Source organism: Rhamphochromis sp. 'chilingali' (assembly GCF_963969265.1).
Source record: "Rhamphochromis sp. 'chilingali' genome assembly, chromosome: 10".
NCBI classification, from domain to species: Eukaryota; Metazoa; Chordata; class Actinopteri; order Cichliformes; family Cichlidae; genus Rhamphochromis; species Rhamphochromis sp. 'chilingali'.
Genome location: NC_137937.1, coordinates 33,859,680 through 33,882,268, shown reverse-complemented (window position 1 = coordinate 33,882,268; position 22,589 = coordinate 33,859,680). Strand labels below are relative to the sequence as shown.

Here is a 22,589-nt window from a genome sequence, read left to right as displayed (position 1 = left end):
CATGTGAAATGTGTTCTTGTCTTGTCTGCTGCAGAGTTTATCTGCACAGGAAAACAAATACTTAGAATATTTCTCTAAGAAATCATCAATCTACACCAGATATGCATGAAAATCATACTGATTCCTTTTGTCTTAAATTCATAGAAGCACACCAGGTTGCCTTTTGGGGTTTTGTGTTGGAGCAGAAATGCTTTTGCATGGTGTTTTGGTGAGTAGCTGCAGGTAGCCGCGTGTACAAATTTTAACTGATTCCTTCACTGCTAAAGGAAAAAGTGAACTGCCTGAACAAGAGCCGCTTTTTACAACATTTGTGTGAAGATCAAAGGAGGGCGGATTTTATCACAGCTCACTGCACTTCCCTTTCAGCAATACAAGGCTGTTCCCAATGAGAAGCAGGTGTCGGCCTGATCTGAGCACTTTAAACAGCCTCATAATGAGGGCTGGCTACCTGGAGGGTGCCTACTGCACACGGGACACATAACAACCCATGGAAACCAGGCACAATAGCAGTACCTTCATCATTACAAACATCATCATCACCTTTGGTATGTGTAGAAAACAGTGGATGAAACAAGAGATCCATAACAAAGCCACGAAATTGAAAAAAACAACAACATGATTGTGTTGTCAGCTCCCCGTCTTAAACCACGTTTAAGGTTTGATGTTAGTCAGTGGCACACCTGCATTCAACAACTTAGACACGTGAGGCACGTGACAGCACTTCATTCTAACCATGTGTTAAACTACAGTAGGGGGTCTCAAATGTCTTTTGGCACCCACTTCAGAAGTAAGGTCACGCCTTGCACCCCATGGTAGATTTCTTTAAAGAATCAATTTAAGATGAAGTACAAAATCATTACCAATCCCTCATTTGTGTATTTTTTCTAATAGAAACCATATTCATGAGACTTTGGGTGGCAGTAAACTGCAGTGTGCATGGCTGAATGGGTTAAAAACATTCTTATTTACCTGGTCAGTACAAAGCTGCAGTTACATCCCTCCATCAATTTAGTGTGAAAACACTGATTATATCACACCAGATACATTCACAAGCTTGTGTGTCACAATTTAACATGTGATATTTAAACAACCAAAAAAAGAGACTGTTTTCTGAAAAATCACTCTTAATCATCAGAATAAAATAAAAAAAAATATCATAATGAATCATTTTTAAAAGAAAAAGTGTTTTTTTCACCCTTAAAGGGAGGCTTCAGCTGCTAATGTGTTAGTATGACTTTCTGCGAGTTGAGCTGGTTGAGTCAGTGGCTTATGGTGCTGTTCCAAAAGTGTCATCAAATAATTGGTGACAAATTAAACTTGGACGAATTAAAAAAAATGTGGTTGTCTAATTGCAGCTTTGTGGGTTTTATTTCCAGCCCCAGCACATGCCATCCATCCATAGGTCAAGAAACCAAACAGCAGGTTTCCCCCGGTGTGTGTGTGTGTGTCTACTGATTATGGTTAAAAGGCAACAAGTCAACAAGTGAAGCTGTAAATCAGTCAGGCCTTCAGACACTGTTTCACTGTGATCTTTATTGTATTTGTCTGTAGTTATTTCCATCTTTGTCCTCTAAATTTTATTTAATTTAAACTAATCCATACGAATTTTTGAAATTTTTGGATATTTGAAAAAGCTACCATGCTACCAAAACCAAAAAATGTTATATAAAAGGTGAAAAATTTGGAATCAAAATATAGGCAGTTAACTAGTCTTCCCATCCATCCATCCATCCATCCATCCATCCATCCATCCATCCATCCAACCAGAGCATTGCTTTCACTTCATTGCTGCTGATCTGCTTGTAAAGTTGCTGAGAAACTCATGAAAAACACATCAACTAGCTGGCCCCTTCCTCTATCCTGAGGTCAAACAGCTGGGGGACAGATAGCACCCATAAACAGCAGAGCGTGGGGGTTGTCATTTCTGTGCAGTTACTTTGACGAGAGAACCTGTCAATCACCCTGTATGGGCAGGGCTGCACGTTGTTGGCATTGGTACTTTCATCTGGTGGTCTCTGCTCTCCATGTACAGTTCAGTATCTGCCACCTGCTCGCTTGTAGTAATCTGATTGTTACACTCAAACAGAGACCTCTAGAAAAGCTCCATTTAAATAAAACAAATCAAAGCAAAGCAAAAGGCTTTTGTAAAATTCCTCAGAGCACTAACTGTGTCAAAACCCCTGAGAGCAGTTCTAGAGGCGGAAATATCAATTAACACTCCCAAAGTAACAAACATTTAAAATATAAATCATTCTAAAATGTAATTTACTTTCACAAAGGGAAAGGAAATAAAACATTTTGTTCATGGTCATCCATACATTTCAGCACCTAAGCTAATCAATTTTAAATAATATAATTTCATTCTTTGAAGTGATGTTAGAGAAAAATAACACCAAGCCCTCAATCTTGTGCGTGATTTGGCCCATTTAGGACCAATTTGCTGGTTCCTTCTTTCCATCCTTTTTATTCTGTGGTCTTTCCTATTATAACTCCTGCAGGGACCCTGTTTCCTGACATGGACCATTAAATCTTTAATCGACACAAACTAATGAGGCTTTATTCAGCCAGATGTTTGAACTTGAAAACAATTATTATTTTCCGGATTCTTAGGGTTTCAAGATATATTTATTTTTGGCAAAATAAGAATTAAAACCGAGTTCTTAAAATGGCACATGGGCATTTACCTGCATCAAAACACAACAGTGGCATTATTTAATGAATGACCCGAATCCTTTATCTGTGCACACAAGGCTTAACATTCCTCCGTGTATCATATTTTATTCAGTTAAAGATTAAAGATTGTGCTGTTGCTTCGATTCATTCATGACTGGCTTATAGCATCCTGCTGTTTGCTCTGTAGGAGCTGTGAGAGTTTATACAGACATCCAGATTCTTCCACGAGTGAACATAATGCAAAAACCAGAGTTAGAAGAGTTCTGGTTTTATAACTATTTATGTTTAACTGATGTAGATTACATTAATTTATCTGCAAATTTAAATATAAAGGTTTTTGGATGGGACTGATGGCTGGCAGTAAATATGAAAGGATCTATTTATTTAGAAGCAAATCAAAATTTGGGAGCCAGAAAAATGGAAAACTGAGAAACAGAACGGAGATTAAATGGCAACCTAACAAAGACTGAGGGTTCAGTGGAAAAGCTAAAAAAAACATTTACTCCCTACAACATTTTCCTTGTTACCTTTTCTTCACCACAGTAGAAAACCTTATGAGGTGAAGAAAGGTGGGAAGAAGAATCAGTAAGAAGAAGCAAGAGACTCCATAGTGTAGTGGTTTACACATTCACCTTAAAACTGTAAGGTTTGGTTTGGTCCAATCATAGATGGAGACCCAAATCCCATTTGGGGTTTTGTCAGGAAGTATATCTGGTGTAAATCTGTGCCGAGGTGCTTGCGCTCTTGGGATTAAGGGAGCAGCTGAAAGTAGCAGAGTCATGGAAATGCACAGGTAACATAAGGTTCCAGTCATACAGGCCTGGAGACCATCTGGTAACCACAGATCACTATGGAAAAATGTATATTTCTCAGCCAGTCTGCAAAATGTTGGTGGCAGTCTCAAGGTGAAATAGGTATATAAAATAGGTACACAGTGCTGCACCTTTCAAGGTGTGTACTGTGGCAGGATACGGACCCAAACGCAGGACTTGGACATAGAATGAAACTTAAAGGCATTTCCATTCCAAATGTTCGCGTACTCCACTTGCTAATTGTCATTCTGTCACTGACGGCCTTTAAAGTGAAAGGAAAGTAAATGTTCAAAAATGAAATGGCTCAAGCTATTCTCAGTCCTCTATGAAGCTTTTGGTGTACGTGACAGCTCTCACACTAAAGAGACAAAAATAGTCCCTACTGTGACCAGTCCTACTCGCACATTTGGAAGGACAGCAGGGAGCAGAGCACCAACAATTACAGTCAGGTTGGGTTTGGCTGGATCTACTCTAGCATCATACCACTTGTATAAAAGCTGTTGTCACCTTGCCCAGTGTTGTGTAAACCTTCACACGTGTGGAAGGTTTTTAGTGCTTTTTAAACTTACAGCACATTTTTAGGCTGTCAATTTATCAACCAAGAGACATTTACACTTCATACCTACAGAGAGACATGGCAACTTTAAACAAACTTCCATCAAAGTAAAACCTGCGCCGTGCTTTTTGGCCGTGAACCACCCTTATGAAATCTGCCGGCACTGAGCCCACACATGCAGGCAAACCTCTGCCTTTGGCTTCTTTGCCAAATTTAGGACAGTTACAAAATCTGTGATTGTCAGGATTCCTGCAGAGTTCATGAGCAACCTGCAAAGGTTTTATAACACTTCTCTTTCATTACTGAATTTGTGCAGTTACTACGGAAACTAACTGATTGATTATGATGCATGATAAATCCTAGATACAAAAGAAACATCTCAACTAAAAGAGACCAAAACCCAATTCCAGAAAAGTTGCAATGTTGAGTAAAATGGAAATAAAAACACAATGAGATGACTTGCAAATCTCATAAAGTCATATTTTATTCACAATTGAACATGGAAAACATATCAAATGTTTCAAATGGGAAAACTAAAACAAGTCATTTTTAATTTGATGGCAGCAATCCCTATTTTAAAAAAAAGTCAAATGGGGCATCAGAAGGCTAGAAAAGGAAAAAAAAAGATCATCTTTAGGGAGGCATCGTTTCTCAGAAGTAAAGATAAGCAGAGGTTCACCAATCTGTAAAAAAATTGATTTTGAATATCTAATATCCACAGTACATAATATCATCAAGAGATTAAGAGAATCTGGAGAAATCTCTGTTTGCTAGAGACAAGGCCAAAACTCAGTATTGGATGTTTGTAATCTTTAGAACTGCAGGGGGCACTGCATTGAAAACAGGGATGCATCTGTCATGGAAATCACTGCATGCTCAGGAAAACTTCCACAAATCATCGTCTGTGAGTCTGTGAACACAATTCCCTGTTCCAGTCCTAAAATCCTGATTTAAGTGCTATCATGCAAAGAAGAAGCAATATCTGAAAACAGAAACGGTGGCTCATTAAAGCTCATTAAAATGGACTGAGGCAAAGTGGAAAAGCTCTTCTGTAGTCAGAGAAATCCAAATGGGAAAGCTGTTTGATTTCTGATGGTATGAGGTTGCATTAGTGCCTATACTGGTGGTTTGCACACATTAAAAGGCATCAACAATGATGAAAGGTATATACAAGATTTAGAGCAACACATGTTTCCATCCAGATGATGTCTTATTCCAGGGAAGTCCTTGCATATTTAAACATGACAATACTAAACCGCACACAGCACCTATAGTAGAAGAAGTAGTAGAAGAGTCCAGGTACTAAACTGGCCTGCCTGCAGTCCAGCCAACTGAAAACCTTTAACACATTATGAAAGAGGGTGTTTGTCTCCCGAATCCAAACTGAGAGTTAGTGCCACAAATGAGAGGCATGAAAGCTCCCATTCTACTTTTAAATATCCCAGTAATGCAGTACTTAAGGTCTTTAAGACAAGATGAGGCCTGATTATTCAAGACCTTGTTTATAAAGAGAAGGATTTAATTCAATTCTACATTGAACAGGGAGCGAGTGATGCAACAATCTTGGCTTAATAATGTAACCCACATAGTTTGGTAAACCCACGGTTACTCTAGACATATTTTCCCGAGGAGGTTGAGACCAAAGTAGAGCTTAAAGAGCCTGAAATTTGTCATTTTTAATCATTGGCTGTTACGTTTTATTACCAGTGCCTTAATTCACAAAAAAGTTCCTGCCCACCACGGACCCTGTTATTGTGTTGGATCCCTGCTAACCTTTATTTTTCTTGGAAAAAAACACAAAAAGGCGTAAATCCTCACAGAACATTCAAACCTGAAACAAAAGGCATAAAAATGTGCAGAAATCAGGCCTTCAGTGTTCCTTCAGAACAACAAAGCTTCTCTAGGACTCATTTCCACATATAGGCTGTCCTGTATACGTGTGTGTTTTAAATCTCTCTGCTGCCCCCTGCTGTACAGAACATCGATGTGGTCTAGACTGAAAACGAAAAGCTTAGATTTCAATTTGCAGTGTTTTCTCTACTCATGAAAAATACAAACAAACAAACAAACAAACAAACAAACACAAAAGAAAAAACCCCATCTTTGACACATTTACTGTTTATTATAGGAAAACAAACCAAAGTGAGATAAAGTACAGAGTGAAAACCACTTGGGACCAGAGAACACCAAGCTTCCTCCTCCCTATATATTAATATAAACAGCTACTAGCCTATGTACAATATGTGTCTGAAACATACTGAAGATGGGAGCAAAGATTAAACAGTGTGGATGAGAAATTACTGTGAACACAACAGGGAAACAAAACAGAACATCTTGTTCAGAAAAATGTCCATAAATGCTGAATTCCTGTGTAAAAAAAAAAAAAAAAAGGGAAAACAAACAGAAATAGCTATAAATTCAGATAGACAATTAATTATTAATAAAAATTACCACACCTAATCTGCATTCACACACTGAGATATTATAGACCAATTATACTGTACACTATCAAACTAAAAGATTTCTCAAATGGAACCAAAACAAAATACACAGGCTCACTGTAGCAAAGGACTCTGGGAGATTGAGTTTAGTGGTTTCCTTCTGTCCATCTTTCCTCTTGCCTTGAAAACAACAACAACAACAACAACAACAACAACAACAACAAAACCCAACTCCCTCTTTTGCTTAGTTAACATAATTTGGCACAACCGAGCAAATCCAGTTAACCACTTTAACCTCAACTAGCTCCCAGTGCTCAAGGGAATGTTGAAAAGACTCACTCAGTATCTCACTTTCTCTTAAACACTCGCACAAACACGCTGAAAGAAATGTAAGATACAGTACAGATAACAAAACACTACTGCAACAACAACAAAACACAGAAAAATGTACTCAAAAATCTACATGTTTGGTCTTTCTCCGTTCGCGCCATTTTTAATTTTATACGATTTGTTCTCAGGGAGGATTTAAAATACTGCAAATGTGTACTGCATACAAATAATACACACTGACATTAACTGAGTGACCTAAACAGTAAAAAAAAAAAAAAGACATTAAATTATGCTTTACCACCTTTATACATTAGACAAGAACTCTGAAAACAGACACATCAGAAGTTTATTGAGTCATGTTAAAATGAATGGTGCAGGAAGCATGGGGGCAAAGCGGCTCTTGCTACTACTAACATGATAGCCACTATCAGCATCACTTGAGTTAGTTAGTCAAAAGGCTGCACCGTCCGCTACCATCCACAGACTGTAGAAAAGACAGAAAGAGTCTCTGTGTCTGAAAAATGAGGCACAGAACACAGAAGTACCTCAAACCTCCCATTTCCCAGAGGAAACTCCATTAGTGGCAAAAAGTCTGATTGTACAGAAGTCTATGAGAATCTCTCTTCAGCTAACTTCATTTGTGAAGTAAAGACTTTCCCAGGTAGTTTATAGTCTTATTCAATAGTTTCTAGTCTGACCTAATTCAGCACAAATTTTATTTTGTAAACTACAGTTCATTTAGAGTTAACTGGACTTAAAGCAGGGTATGCTTTGCTTATGCAAACGGGCCTTCCTTACGACCCATCCCTCAGTTTCATAGTCAGATCCATCCCTCCCTTGTCAGGTTGTGCAAAATACTCACTGGCTATGGTCACCTATCTATATGAATCTGTATGGCCTTATATCTGTAACTGCTCGCTTAAATCGTTGCACTGTCGACATGAACTTCCTTATCGGTTATACATTTTTAATCTTGCAAGAAGGAAGGCGAGGACTGATACTTGGATTAAAGTTAATGCCAACACTTTGAAGATGAGACAGAATCATGAAAATTCCAACGCTCGTATCGTTTGTCAGTTTTGGCTGAAGCTGAAATCATCGTGAAACATTTGGACATGAAACATTTATTGTTTTGGGTTTTTTTTGTTAAAAGTTTATTACTCCTAAGACATCCTGACAGAAGAACAATAAATCCAGTCTACAGTCTGCATCGATCCAGCATTAGTTCTGTAAACAAGACTCATCTGAATGCTATGCAAAACAAAGTCAGAATGAATGCATTGCTTTTTAAACATAAAAATCTTTATGGTTTTTTCAGTAAAGGTGCTGCAGTGATTGGATGCAGTGACTTCTCTGATGCATGAACCTGTTAAGTGGCCCCCATGTAAAACATACACTGATAGCTAACACTGATCTCCTGACCAGCGTGCCTTTGAATATGAACCGTGTAATCAGATCCTCTGAGCTGAAACATTAGTCTTTACACCTACATTTGATTAAATATAACTTCAGGAACAGGCTCCGCTACGGACAAACTAAACTAAAATGGTACAATCTGCCACAGGGTTATTCCACTACACAGGGTCAGAAAATGAACTATTATTGCAGGGCGCTCTTCGGTTAAATACCTGCTCAGTGTTGGAAGCACTTAAAACATTTTTTAGCAACAACCAGTGGTGACAGACAAATGGCTTTTTCCCAGTTTCCTGCTTTGCCTAGTTGGAAATCCAGCCTTGGTGTAAGGCCTCCATTTGCCCACAGTCTATCAGCTTTCACTCATCAGTGAACCTTGTTGTAACGCAGTAGTTTGGGAACTCACAGCCCCAAATGTAGATGGTACATTAAGTCAAGACAAAATGCCTTGTCTGGAGTTCAAATCCTAGCAAATTCAGACTACAGAAGACTAGACATATCAAATGGTGAGACATCTACATGTGCAGCAATGTAGTAAGTATTACTGCAGTTTATTTCTGTGAATAAAACCGACTACATGAAGCCAGAGAAGAGCTTAACACCTTCAGCTTTGTGAGTTCAAATAAGGAGATATGCAAGGTGCATTCATAAAGTTCCACAATGCCCATCAAAAATCAAAAAGGATACCTGTTTTAAATCTCCCCACAGAGATGGGCTGCCTAAGCAGGGCTCATAACTATCAGATTTGCATTTGTGTGTCACTGACGTGTGTGACCAATGAACCTGAATTTCATTTTGAGAGGACAAACCAAGTGCTGAGTGAAAATCCTGCTTTTTTAATGTTTTGCATGCTGGTGTGCACTAAACTCTGACCACGTGGTGCCCACGTTTAAATCAGATATGCTTTTTGATTTTTTTATCCACAAAATGTATATTTTGCAGGTCCCCAAAGACAAACACCGACAGGTTAAATGACACCTTGATATTCGACACTTGGTTAATCTCCCTGTGACCAGCATCTGAGGGTCAGGCGTCCATGACCTTTCCCTCTGGTACCGATTTTGCTACATATGCAAAGCACTTTGAATAAAAGGATCATAAATTTTGACCATCATGCCCATCTTCACAAAGATGCTTACAATTCTGTTTTTATTTTAAAACTGCATTTCAACATTTTTTTTGTCTCTTAGGGAACAAAAGTGGCATGATTCAGTTTTTTTCTCATGTGGCTTTAAGTTCTTTTTTTTCAGAATTTCCCACAGATACCCACCGACTGATTTTCAGTCTGTGAGCCACACAGGTTTCTTCAGCTTCTTGGCACCGCGACGTGAACCTCAGCTGACCAACATTCATATCCACAAAAAAAAAGACCAACGATTGTGAAACTCCACAAAACAACAAAATTTTAAAATAGAATAAATCTAAAAAATAAAATCCTACACTAAAATCTGACCCTATAGCCCTAGCTCCAGTGTGGATTAATATATGAACATGAATAACTGAGAGACACAGACACAGTGCTTTACAATAATAATAATAACAATAATAATAATAATAATAATGATAATAATAATAAAAACCCACAGGGAAAGGAGAAACTACAAGGACTATCCAGTTTTTTGTAATCTCTAAAAGTCAAAGAGAAGGAAACAAATGGTTTAAGGCAACTTTTGGCACAAACAAGTCAAAAGGCTTGGGGTAAAGCGGCTGTAAAAAAACAGAAGAAGCTATGAAACTGCCAATGGTTTGTTCACTATGGACCAAAAGGTCTGAAGCTTGCCATATTTTCTCCTCTGAGCTGACTAGTCACGTCTCCCTCCATCATCACCTGGTCTTTCAGAAAAGGGAGTCGCTAGTGCCGTGAAGCAAACCAACAATCCCTCTGCACTGTAATTCCAGTCCTCTGTGCTTTTGTGTCAGTCTGTCTTCTTATAAGAGTCCCACCGCCACGGAAATCCCAACCAGCAGATCCCAGCAGCCTTGACTCACTGGTTGACGTGGGGCTTCAGGGCTTGGTAAAGTCCCTCGAAGGTGGGTCGGTCAGGGATATCGCGACTCCAGCAACGCATCATCAGCTCAAAGAGAGAAGGTGGGCAGAGTGGAGGGGCATAGAGGAAGATCTAGTGAGGGACACGGGAGAATTAAGAGTGATGACAGAGTCCAGTGATTTGTTAAAAAAGACAAATGTTGGTTTAGGTTTAGTAGCCCCTCAAATTTATCCTGCAGGCACTTACAAGGGTCCTGATTTCCAGGTTTGTAAAGACTGCTATGAGCTGTCTTGGATCCAGTTGCAATTAAATTAAATGTTTGCAGTTTTACTCTCAGGTGGGCAAAATGATTTAATCCAGTGACAGAAGGTAATAATCTGTGACTCTGTCCTGTGTTTCGCCTCACCTGTCTGCCCTGGTTCCTGAAGAACTCGCCAGTGTTCTCTATGACCTGTTCATCAGACAGCAGGCTGTAGGGCTGCTCCTTACACAGAGTGAAGATCTCCCACAGGGTGACTCCAAAGGCCCACACGTCACTGGCTGTGGTGAATTTACCCTGAGGAGAAAAATCACATCTGAAAGTTTAACACTCCAACTTTAAAATACTTTGTCTTATTTTCAGTGACTCTCTGAAGACAGCTGCTGATGAAATGTTGATTGCGATGCTTTGTGAGACTTACAAAAAAAATACGATACGATAAAAACGTATGATAAAAGCTTCTGCTTTAGACCTGGTTTGGGTCCGCTTGGATCCATTGTTTTTTCGCTTAACTTTACAGCTGCAAAAGACATTAAACTTATGCAACCACATTCATGATGCAGAACAGGAAAGTTATTGAAAGAAAACACTGCAGCAAAAAAATGTTCCATTGTTTTAGTGTGCAAACCGCTACTGGTGCTTCCTCTGGAGGGCAGGAAGCTTTTGAAGAACTCTTAGCTAAACTTCCTTTAGTGAAACAGTTTGCATTTGCATTTATGCATCTAGCAATTTTAAAGACAAGCAACTGTAAAGAGTTTGTTATTTGTTTTGTGGAAAACTGTTTTACTGCTTTCAGCTGTTGATTTTTAAAAAAGAAGATGTGAGGGGAACGTACATGTTTTTTATAAGTCGCTGAACTGATCTAGGCAAATGTCCCCAGGGTTTGAATACAATTACAAGCCTATATAAACTTCTGGAACTTTTAGCTCTTCTTCTTTTGAATATTAAAGACATTTATAGACTACCAGTCATTTGAAAAAGACTATTTATAGCATTGCATAGAGTCTGGCTTGGCTGGTAGTATGTGTGAAGTATTGGGGGTTAAAATAGGCTAAGTAGCATAATCAGCAATTTTTTTACTATTAGTATCATCATTATTATTATTTATTAGTCCTTTATTTATCCAGGTAAAAAATCTCATTGAGATTAAAAATCTCATTTCCAAGAGAGACCTGGCATCATAGCAACAAAAGTCAAAATACATGTACCACACAAGTGCATAACATTTAAAACAAATACAATATCCTGTACGAACATGTGAAAAACATACAATAATATCTGACCACCTATTTACCAGCAGATGTTTTCCCAGTTTGGAAAAAAAAGACCTAAGAACTACAACAGTGGGCTAAAATTCCTCCACAATTATATTAGACTAATAAAGTCATACAGCAAAAAAATGCTGTATGACTTTAAAGATGGTTCTTCAAGCTACTGAATCATGATTAGTGCTTACAGACAGAATCCTGTGAAAACGTATCAGCTTATCTCATATGACAGCAGCTCTCAGCTCTCTAATACAGAGGAAAGTATCATCAGGGTAACATTCATTCAAGTATCTGAAGATTTTGAATGCAGCAGCAGAATAACCGCAGAACTTCCACCAAAAAGTAACACATGACAGGGGTGTAAAGTTTAAAAGGAGCAAAATAAAGATCGTATCTTAAATCAACTCCCTTCGTCCAAACCTTACCAGCAAGATGCTCTCCCAGGCCATCCATCGTATAGGCAGCACCGCCCGGCCCTGGATACGGTAGTAGTCGCTGCTGTACAGGTTTCGGCTCATACCAAAGTCGGCAATCTTGATGGTGAGGCGGCGGTCCAGCAGGCAGTTTCTTGTGGCCAGGTCACGGTGCACAAAGTTCAGAGATGCCAAGTACTTCATCCCCGACGAGATCTGCACCGCCATATGGAGGAGGTCAGACAGGCTGAAGTGGAGAAGCAGAAAGCGATTCAAAGTGGTGAGAATCAAAAGTGCACTAACAAGATAGTTTAGAAACCTGACGCTCGATTGTTTTCATGTATGACCTGTGCGAACTGTGTGCATGGTTAACCTGACTGAAGGGATGTTGTTGGCATGTGTAAGAGTGCTCTCGATCTCCCGCTGCGACAGGAACATGTTGAGGTCTCCGTTCTCCATGTACTCAGTAACCATGCACAGTGGGTCGGACGACACACACACACACAGCAGTCGGATGATGTTGGGGTCATTCAGACGAGACATAATCTTTATTTCCTTCAGGAAGTCGTTCCTGATCGACGGACAGATAAAGGAGAGGAAGCATTTCCAGATCTGTTCTTCAACTCAAAGGAACCAACTACAGGTATGTATTTCTCAGTGTTACAGCGAAGCCTGATGCACAGATAGATCCTGCACATCCCTTAAAGCTCTTACACCAGTTTATCCTAATATATTCTCATCTACGGAGTCAAGTACTGCTCTCACTTCAAATAACATGGTCTGCATTTGTAGGTAGGAGGGCTTTCTCTGCAAAAAATAGTCAACCAGGAAATGCAGTTTGGAGCTTTCGGTCCTGCACGTTATTCATTTGACTAGTTATGGACTATATTTTTGTTTTTAGTGTATAAATAGTGAAACATTCTCATCATATGAACACATTAAAGCAATGAATACACTGATTTTAACCAATATATGCTCTCCAGGGGATGAACCTTTAACCACCTCAGCTCCAAATTTATATAGTTTGACATTGTCGCGATTCATATACACACTCATAAAGAGTACCTGGCTTGGCTGGTAGCGTCGGCCCTCAGCTGTTTAACAGCCACAAGCACAGAGTGACCGTCTCGGTCAGGGAGGGGCGAGCCTTCCCCAAGAAATTCTGGGAGTCCCTCCGCCTCACACAGGTGGACCTGCCAGGGAAGAAGATGAAATAGGGATGAAATAAGATTTTTCCAGGATAACTTTGAAGCCCACGAAACCTCCCACAAGCTCACCTCGCCAAACTGCCCCTCCCCCAGCTTCTCCCTGAAGATCAGCTGTTGCCGAGGAAACTCGGCAGCGGAGATGTCCTTCCTGGTGAGAGAGTCCACGGTGAGGGCGGGGACGGCGTACATGTTGCTGCCAGTGACGCCCTGCAGCCGCACGATGTCCGTCTCAGCGTAGTGTGGCGCATTGCTATGGAAACACTGGTGCGGCGTGCACTGGGTGATGTCTGGCTCAGCATAGCCACCTCCACATGCTGTTGGAAAGACAAGCGCTTGTTTAATTAATGTCTAATATAAATAAAAAATGAAGTGAAGCTTACTGAAAAGTACCAACAGCACAAGATTATAGTAAAAACATTAAATTACTGGTAATTTCTAGTTTTCTATCTAAAGTAAAAGCAGTACATCTTTATCATTTTACTAGTACCATTATTCTAATTGCTGACTGAAGTTTTACTAGTTTGAATTTGTTTTTTACAGAAGTTTTTTCAATCCAGGATATCCCAACCTCTCAGGGTTAGGTCCCCTCCAGTAGGTCATGAGAGGTCATAAGATGATTCATAGAAGGAAAAGAATTGAAAAATAAAAATAAAATAAAATTCCAAACTTCACTTGATTTCACTTAAGTATATGTGATCTGATTAACTGCATGAAGTCACACCTTTCAACTCTTACCACGAAGCCATCCTGATGTCATATGACAGGAAGTCAGCAGGAGGAGGTCATAGAGAGGATTACCAAGGAGGAGAGCTGGAAGAAGAGGAAACTTGGAAAAGAGGCGTAGAGAGCCGAGAGAAAAAGGAGAGAAGCACTGCAGAATAAGTATGAATGAGCATGCATGTTCAACTTCATCCGGGAAACTTAAATAGAGAGAAAAAGGAGGAAAAAAAGAGCTTATTTAACACGTTCTGAAGTAAATAAACAGGAGAGAAACAGGTTGAGGAACTGTTAATGAGTGACAGAAGATCAGAACTTTGATGGATGCTTGAAGTTTGTAGAGTTTGTTTGAAATTACTGACATCGCCACCAGGAGGCAGCAGACTCTCTTATTGAAAGGCTTTCGACCTTTTTTCCTCTACAGCTGTGATTAATCATGTCATATTGGATAGATCTGGAACATCTCTGAGGCATCAATGATTCTTAACACAAATTCCTACTACAAGCCTAAACACACGGTTATGAAGCGGTCACTCAAAGACAAACATCATGACGCAGCGTTCAAAGGACTTTCTGCTATTTCTCAACTTGTGTCTTTTTCACTAATTCTTAAATGAACGCCTGCATCGACTTCATCGTTGAAGGTGTTTACCAGATGCCTCTGCGCTCTGTGACAGCTCTGGAAGTTTGTTTCTCAGCACCGCTGGGTTCTGGTACTGAGGGTCCAACAGGAAAATTCTCTCATAGTGAGGGTCAGTGTTCACAGGACCTGAGGAAAACAGCAGGAATCAGTCAAGGATAAGAATATCTCTCCTACAAACACGAAATTTAACACCTTAACTTTCACCAATTCTTTCTGCATGAATAATAATGGCAAACAAAGGCATGTTTTAAACGATACAAGTAAAAGAAGAGTACCAGTCGGGGCGCGTCCAGAGCGCGGGGGCACAGGTGGAGTCTGTAAAATGATGGTGTCACTGCAGGACGACAGCCGGACCGTCACCTCCTCATCAAGAATCCGACGTGGACCCTAGATTAGGATGGAAGAAAGAAAAAACATGGGGTCACAGATGCCTGTAAAGAGTCAGTCAGTTCATTCTTATTCGTTCTTTAATCTGATTTAATGCTTAATAGTCCTGATTTAGCCACAAACATAAGCTATAATCTTATTTCCTAAAAAGAAAAAGAAATGCCTCCCATCTCCCACGTGAGTTTGGGATCTAAACTGCAGCTTTTAACCTCTTTTTGAAAAATCAAAACAAATGTGTGAGGTGACTTAAAGACCATAAAATGGAACCAGGGACCTCCTGGTGGACATCTATTAGGAAATGGTTTGCATTTCAGCAGAGAATGCAGCTGTTTACAGGAACATTTTTTTAAAACCTAAAGCGATTAAGTGATTACAGCATGTTTAACACCAACGGACATGACAGGAAGTTAACAAAATAAAGGTACTTTATTAAGAAACCCCCACTTCCACTCAGAAAAACAAAGGTAATTCATTTATTTGTATCCTCACCTTCTCTAATACCTTGCAGACGTACTGACACCATAGGATGAGGAAGATGATGATGACCAACAAAAGGATGATGGTTACCAGGCAGCCAATAAGGATGGGTGTTTTCCCATCATCTGGTGTGGCACTAGCTGATGGAGCAGCGGCTGAGAAGACAGGTTAGAATACCATATACCAAAGATTTTATCATTTGTTTCTGCAAATACATTTGTTAGTGCTAGCTCCACTAAGTATGACAGAAATGCTAAAAAAAGATATATGTCCTCAAAAATTAAGAAAAAGGAAAAAAAAATGACCTGAGCACAAACTGACAAAACAGCTCCCTCTATCGGTCGCAGTTTTGAAGTGGCGACTTTAAAACGTGAAACAATTAATTGTCACACCTGTCTTCTGTGCAGGTGTTGTGATGGTGTCCTTAGTGGGTAGAGGAGATGTCATTTGGGTCAGGAATATGGTATCCACTGAAAAACAAAAAACAGGAAGTCACTTATTTTTCCTTCTTTTACTGTTCTGCACTTTTGTTTGCACGTGCGTGTTTGTTACCTGACTGAAAGGAAATCTCGCTAAACATCATCCAGACGTCAGCAAAGTAAAAGTGGCAGCGGAGGGATTTGGCAGTGCGGTGGTTCAGATCCACGGTGACGTAGCGAGCACTCGGATTCCGGTCATCCAGCACCGTCCTGAACTCCACAGGCTCCGCCTCCCATACAAAGTGGGGCTTAAACCAACAGGAGACCGAGGAGAAGATCTTCACATTGCGGGAGAACATGTTGTTGCTGTGGACCTGGATGGAGAATGAAAGTAAGAGTAAGTAGCAGAACATCTGCTATTGTTTGTAAAGCGTGAGGGAGTTCCACGGGGATCTAAAGCTCATTTATAATGGACTCAGACAAAGTGGCAATGATGGCACAGTAGGAGGAGATGCTAGCAGCTGCTGATGCGTGACTTAAAAGTAAACACATGACTCCACTGAACATTGCTGGAGCACTTGCTGACTGCGCTCCATATTACAGGAAAAGCAAATGCTGGATGGAAAGTAAGTTTGCAGTTAAATCAGTTACACAGTGATGAAGGAGAGCTGTAAGCAACTGGTTAAAAAGCTTGACCAGATATAAAGGTAGGCAGAAAATACTTTTCAATCTCTTTTATTATGCGACAATACTGTGCATGCTCCTGAAAACGTACAAAGTTAAGTTACTTTGTACGTTTTTACACACACACACACACACACACACACACACACACACACACACACACACACACACACACACACACACACACACACACACACACACACACACACACACACACACGTTTTCATATGTTAGTGAGGACATCTCATTGACATAATGCTTTCCCTAGCCTAACCATACCCTTACCCTAAGCTTATCCATCAAAAATGAATGCCTAACCCTGAGCCTAAACCTAACCATAACCTAATTGTAACACTGACACTAAAACCACATTTTGAATCTCCAAAATGCCTTCAAACTCGTGGGGACGGGCATTTTGTCCCCATAAGTGACTGCTGGCCCCCACAAGTATAGTAGCATGCAATTTACTGTCCTCACAAAGATGTTTAAACATGTCCCCTGCCATCAGCCTAGGCTGACGCTGACATGGTGCCGAGCAAACTAGAGAAACCCGACACTGGATCTGAACCAGAGGCAATTTCTAGGCTCTGAGTAAGTCTGGTAATTGCAAAAGCACATGTAAAAGTGCTGTCAACCACTACTGCTATGACAAAGTTTGTGGTGAGTTCATAGTACTGATGAGGTAGAGGAAGCAAAAATGAAAAACCTTCATCGAGGTGAAGTTTCTCTGCCTGTCGAACACGAACTCCATCTCCACGTATTCCAGCGAGTCGTTTTTCCAGCCCAGGTAGTCGTAGCCAGGCCACACGCTGTACTCGTGGGTCCGTGTGAAGTCATCTTGGCCGATCACGCCGTCCGTCAGCTGACCCAGGCCGCCGAAAAGCTTCCTATCGGATGACAAAGCAGTCAGTAAACAGGAAACGCTGATATGTGATGTATGTACGAGTGCAGCAAAGAGAGACCCACCCCCTTTCGTGTACTCCATCATATGTGGAGTCATTGAGGTTGGCGATGGGATAACCCGGCGGTTGCATCCGCTGACCCTCTGGAGCGCTGTAGGATATCAGCCCATCTGAAACCAGGAGGAGTGGAAAGTTAAAGGTGCAATTCATCCCATTTCACTGTTATCTCACCACAATAAGATCCCACAGCTGCACTCAGAACAGCAAACTTTCAACCTTCATGACAACAGTGTGAGGATCGCACTCACATCATTCAAATTCCTGTTTTTGCTCGATATAAGGATCTGATAAACAGCAGTGTTTGTTAAATAAAAGTGTTGCTTGTGGATGAAAAACAGTTGTTTATGGACATTAAAAGCTTTTATGTTGACATGAAGAGGTTTACTTGTCTCTGAGGAAGCGTAAACAGTCTCTAATGGCAGTTGAGCTGACGAAAACGCACATTAACAAGGAAACTGTGTGTTTATGTGTCCTACCGTCCCATGAACAGCCGTACAGCTCCACTCTCATGCAGACGGTGGTGGACAGTCTGGTCACGGGGAGCAGCCGGACGTAGCGGGTGACTATCGGAGGGCGGAGGTCCTTTATGACAGAGGTGTAGGCGTCTTTGTTTCCCTCAATAATCTGTACACAGATATCAGGGATACAAAGAAGACCATCACACCAGGAGTACAGAAAGATTAAACCCCTGGAACATCTGTTCAATCAGTAGGTTAATAGTGTTGTTACAAGTTGTCATGTGACATGTTTTGACTTTATAGCCATCTTTATACAGTCCATTGATTTTCAGAGAATTGCTTGACAAACAGTGTCCTGGCCAGGTGAGGCCTGTGCCCTCATTATTCAGTGACAAATGAACCAGACAAGAGATCTGGAGTTGATTCCAAGTGCTGAACTTGTGTTTGGAAGGTGTGCATTGGACCTCCCAAAGAGACATTGGTGCAAGTGAAGGAGGGATTTTTTTTTAGGCTGAAAAACAAACAAACAATAAAGCTATTAAAGCAACACGTTCCCACTCCCAAAGTGTAACATTTTATGCTAGGTGACAAATAGTCGGTATATTACGATTTCAGCCACCCAACGCTATATTACGAGTTCGGAAAATGAGAACCGTTGGAACGAATCCACACATGTACGTTTATTTTACTTAAATTGCTTTGGAAAACACTATTTAACACGATTAAGGTGTCGGTTACGATTAGGGATAAGGTTAGGGTTAGGGCTGGAATACACGGCTGGAACATGTCTTACCGTGGGAGCTTCATTCTATTCGATTTCATCCACAATCCAGCGCGTAGCATAGGAACGCAGAAGGTCACCTTTCACATTCCCATGGAACACCTCAGGATTTGACAAATCGTCGGTATATTAGGCATTGGGAGTGAGAATGGGCTAATTAAAGAGATAGAAATGTTGCTATCTAGCCACTTTTATAGGTTTTGTGTTACTTTTGTTAAATCCCTTGATTTAGACCAGAAGGTGTGCATTTCAGTCACATTTTGATTGCTTGATTAAAATCCACTGTGATGGTGTCTAGAGGAAAATTTGTGCCTGACAATAGGGAGTTAAATATGCTGCAATATTAGAGAGAGAGCCCCAGTGAGCAAACAACCTGCTATGAGCAGCGCTTGGCAATAGAGACCACCGACAAAATCAAGATCAGGGAGGGGCAGCGACCAACGATTGGTGCATCTGATATCCCTGTGTTGGTGTTTTTTCTGCATCATCATAACAATGTGTGTCCAGGATCAACATTGAAAGTGACCAGTCACATTGTTGTGATGTCACAGCTTTGTATTATGGGGTAAAAAAGAAAAAAAAGGCTATGTTTATAAGAAACGCTCTGTTTTCTTTATTAATCTATACAATCGAATAAAAATATTATCAAGTTAGCTTCTGTTAGCCAAATTTAGTTTGCTCATGTAAGTTTGCTAGTGATACTTTTAAAATAATTAACTAACTTCTTGGCCAGTGCAAACTGAAAGCTGATTGGTGAGTTGCAACGTAGATCCTGGACCAACATTATTATAATGATGCAGGAAAATCTCTTTAAAAAGACAAGAAAAGCTATGCTAAACAAATACAAAACGCAAACACACCCTAAATGAGCAGAATTATCGAACAAAGTGACAAAAACCACAAAAATAATCACAAATAGATGCAAAAGGACGGTGAGGATGATGCCAAATTTATGTTCTCAAGAAAATAATATATATATTTTTTAATATTCACTTCTCTCACACAGTGCCCCTGCACAACTGCACGTGTAGAAATAAGCAGCCGAACATTCAAAGCAAAGAAGACAAGCTTGAGAGTTTCTGCTGACGGCATGCATCAGTTACTCCTCAGCGGATGTTTCCGGGCTTCATTTCCTAAAGTGAAAAAAAGCACCCTGAGAAATTTGGAATGTGAATCTTTGTGCTGCTGGGCACAAAATAACCAGAAATCTGCACAGACTCTGGGAAGTTCCCCATGTGAATGTGAGGGAGGAGCCTCAGATCAAAAACATGATTCTGGTGTTTTAAATTGTTCTAACAGTGTTGCGTAGCTGCAGGGATCTCGAATGCCAACAGGAAGCTGGCGTGTAAATGTAATTTCCTCTGATATGAATATGAATGACCAGAAGCAGCTTAGAGTGAAAAACGAGAGGAAAAAAATCCTGTTCGTTTCTTTTTTCTTCCTCTTTCTCCAGTCTTCCCTCCATCAGTCCTCACGTATTTCCTCCTATTCTTCCTTCGGCTCAGACCCTTCTCATGTCCCATTTTTCAGTCTGTTTCCTCTCTCCTCTCATTAAGTCCTTTTTGTAAGATATTTGGGTCACTCACCTCGTTCCCCTGCCGATTCCTCCAGGACTTCCACAGCTTGCCGTCCCTGCTGTAGTTTACGCGATACTCTCGGGCAAACTCATTCCCAGAGTTCCTGATATATCGTCCCTGAGTACCAATAACCGTCAGAAAGGTGAGTCTGCCGAGATCCACCTAAAAAGAAAATTCCAGCAAAAGGCTTTCGGTCAAATCTTGTAACATGCGAGTAACCTAAATACTAAAGGCTGCATTTAAAGATAATATTGTATCATTAACGTGGGAAAATGGTTCACCCCAAAAGTATAGAGGCAAGCCGTCCACACATCTGGTTGTTAATCCTGCAATTTTAATGTCAAGAGGCATGCAGCTTCCAAATACGAGATGCATTTAAGTCAGAGATCTATAACAGGCTTCAAAGTTGGTTTTTATCGTGAGCTGAGTGTTTGCAGCGTCTCAGGATTTTTGTTGCATTTCTACAGAAATCGGCCCATAAAGAAAACTGTAAAAACTAAAGATGCTCTGTGTGCCTTTACTCAACAGTGTGCACACAAAAACCTCTGCAACATCACAAAATTATTTTCAGGTTTTAGATTTTTTAATTACTTTCCTCATTTTAACATATTAAACGTATGTCAATATACAGATATTAAAGCGACTTAAACAGATGTGAAGTGTAAGAATGTCTGAATCGCATAAATATCATGTGAAACTGAGGATTTTCCATACAGTCTTTGATGTCCACAGATGACTGTGACTCAGATTCTCTCCTTTGATATTTAAATACCTACAGCTTCACACTGCAGCATTCACACATGTGGCGCAGTATCGATACCACCAACTTTATTAAAAGATCGCTCAGTTCTGAAGGTAAGTATTTCTTTGTCTTCCACTCGTCCCACAAGTCAGCTGTTATACACAGATTTAGGTTTATATGCCAGTTTGTAATAACAGCCTTCTCTGGGTAACACATGAGCTTCTAGATTTATCCAAAGAATAACTTTGTAGACCACACACAGACTTCACCTTTAAATCAGAATGTACTGAATTTAGCTGCTTTGCAAAGCACTTAAATATTGTGTTACACTCTGAAACCTCAGATTCTGATCCACTGTGATCTTTTCACCCGTTCTCATGTTACACTGACTGTGCAGCGCCACTTTCTCCTGCATGCACGACACCTTCTTACTTATGGAGTAGAACTTCGCCACATAACAAATGCAGGTACCCGGACATGACTGAGCACGCTTCAGACACAAACCTCGAGGTACTGACTGACTGATGGCAGCGCTGCAGGACACCAGGCGCCGTCTCCCTCCTCACGATTCAACCTGCACACACACACACACACACACACACACACACACACACACACACACACACACACACACACACACACACACACACACACACACACACACACACACACACACACACACACACACACACACACACACAAGTTTAACCAAAAGATGGAGTTCTAAAATCTTCTAATTTTTATTTGACTTCATTCTAAAGCATATTTAATCAATTTTTTTAAAACCAGTCGACTTAACCTTTAAGCCACACCTACCTGGCGTACTGTGGTCCTGTTGTTTCGTGCCATTGGCTGGATGCTTTGAGCGCATCATCTTTGATCCGTCGATCCTCCATGCCCAAGGGGTAGCGACAGTGTGCTGGAAAAACACATTCACAATTTTATTTTTATGTGTTTTGCAAGGACGGATTTTAGACCTTTACAAATGAAACATTTTATTGAGTTGTAACTGTTTAAATTGGCTCATTGCAGAGGACTGATTTAGATTTAAAATCAAGATGGGGTAAAGTGGGGTTTGTGTGTGTGTGCCTGTGTACCGGGATCAATCTGTCCGATGGCTGCTGTAGCTTGAAGGATCAGCAGCAAGAAGAGGTGCATGATGGTCCGCCGATCACACCAACACACACGCTACATCTCTGCGAGACACAGAAAAAACAACATGAACATCTGCAGCTGACAGCGAATGACGGCTCAGACAACAAGGGAATAAAGTGTTACAGTAAACATTTTTTTGGAAACCCATCCCTCTATTTTCTTCATTTTATCCAATTCAGGGTTGTAGTCGGGCTGGAGCTTATTCCCCGGACAGGCCGCCAATCAC

The 22,589-nt window shown here is 40.5% G+C and overlaps 1 protein-coding gene across 2 annotated transcripts in view; it reads right to left on the bottom strand.

The window, feature by feature from the left end:
• Positions 1-8,741: 8,741 nt before the first annotated feature.
• The window catches only part of ddr2l (discoidin domain receptor family, member 2, like), a 35,833-nt gene continuing 21,985 nt past the window's right edge, over positions 8,742-22,589 (bottom strand). For both annotated transcript variants that reach the window (XM_080893323.1, XM_080893324.1), the window contains exons 2-19: positions 22,306-22,404; positions 22,025-22,127; positions 21,713-21,782; positions 20,476-20,628; positions 18,127-18,274; positions 17,655-17,760; positions 17,395-17,575; positions 16,138-16,378; positions 15,978-16,055; positions 15,598-15,740; positions 14,997-15,108; positions 14,731-14,847; positions 13,431-13,675; positions 13,219-13,346; positions 12,527-12,724; positions 12,166-12,400; positions 10,620-10,769; positions 8,742-10,345 (exon numbers count right to left, since the gene is read on the bottom strand). In XM_080893323.1, coding sequence (XP_080749449.1) covers positions 10,211-10,345; positions 10,620-10,769; positions 12,166-12,400; positions 12,527-12,724; positions 13,219-13,346; positions 13,431-13,675; positions 14,731-14,847; positions 14,997-15,108; positions 15,598-15,740; positions 15,978-16,055; positions 16,138-16,378; positions 17,395-17,575; positions 17,655-17,760; positions 18,127-18,274; positions 20,476-20,628; positions 21,713-21,782; positions 22,025-22,127; positions 22,306-22,366 — 2,604 coding nt within the window. In that variant the 5' untranslated portion in view covers positions 22,367-22,404 and the 3' untranslated portion in view covers positions 8,742-10,210. The remainder of the gene's footprint in view (positions 10,346-10,619; positions 10,770-12,165; positions 12,401-12,526; positions 12,725-13,218; positions 13,347-13,430; positions 13,676-14,730; positions 14,848-14,996; positions 15,109-15,597; positions 15,741-15,977; positions 16,056-16,137; positions 16,379-17,394; positions 17,576-17,654; positions 17,761-18,126; positions 18,275-20,475; positions 20,629-21,712; positions 21,783-22,024; positions 22,128-22,305; positions 22,405-22,589) is intronic.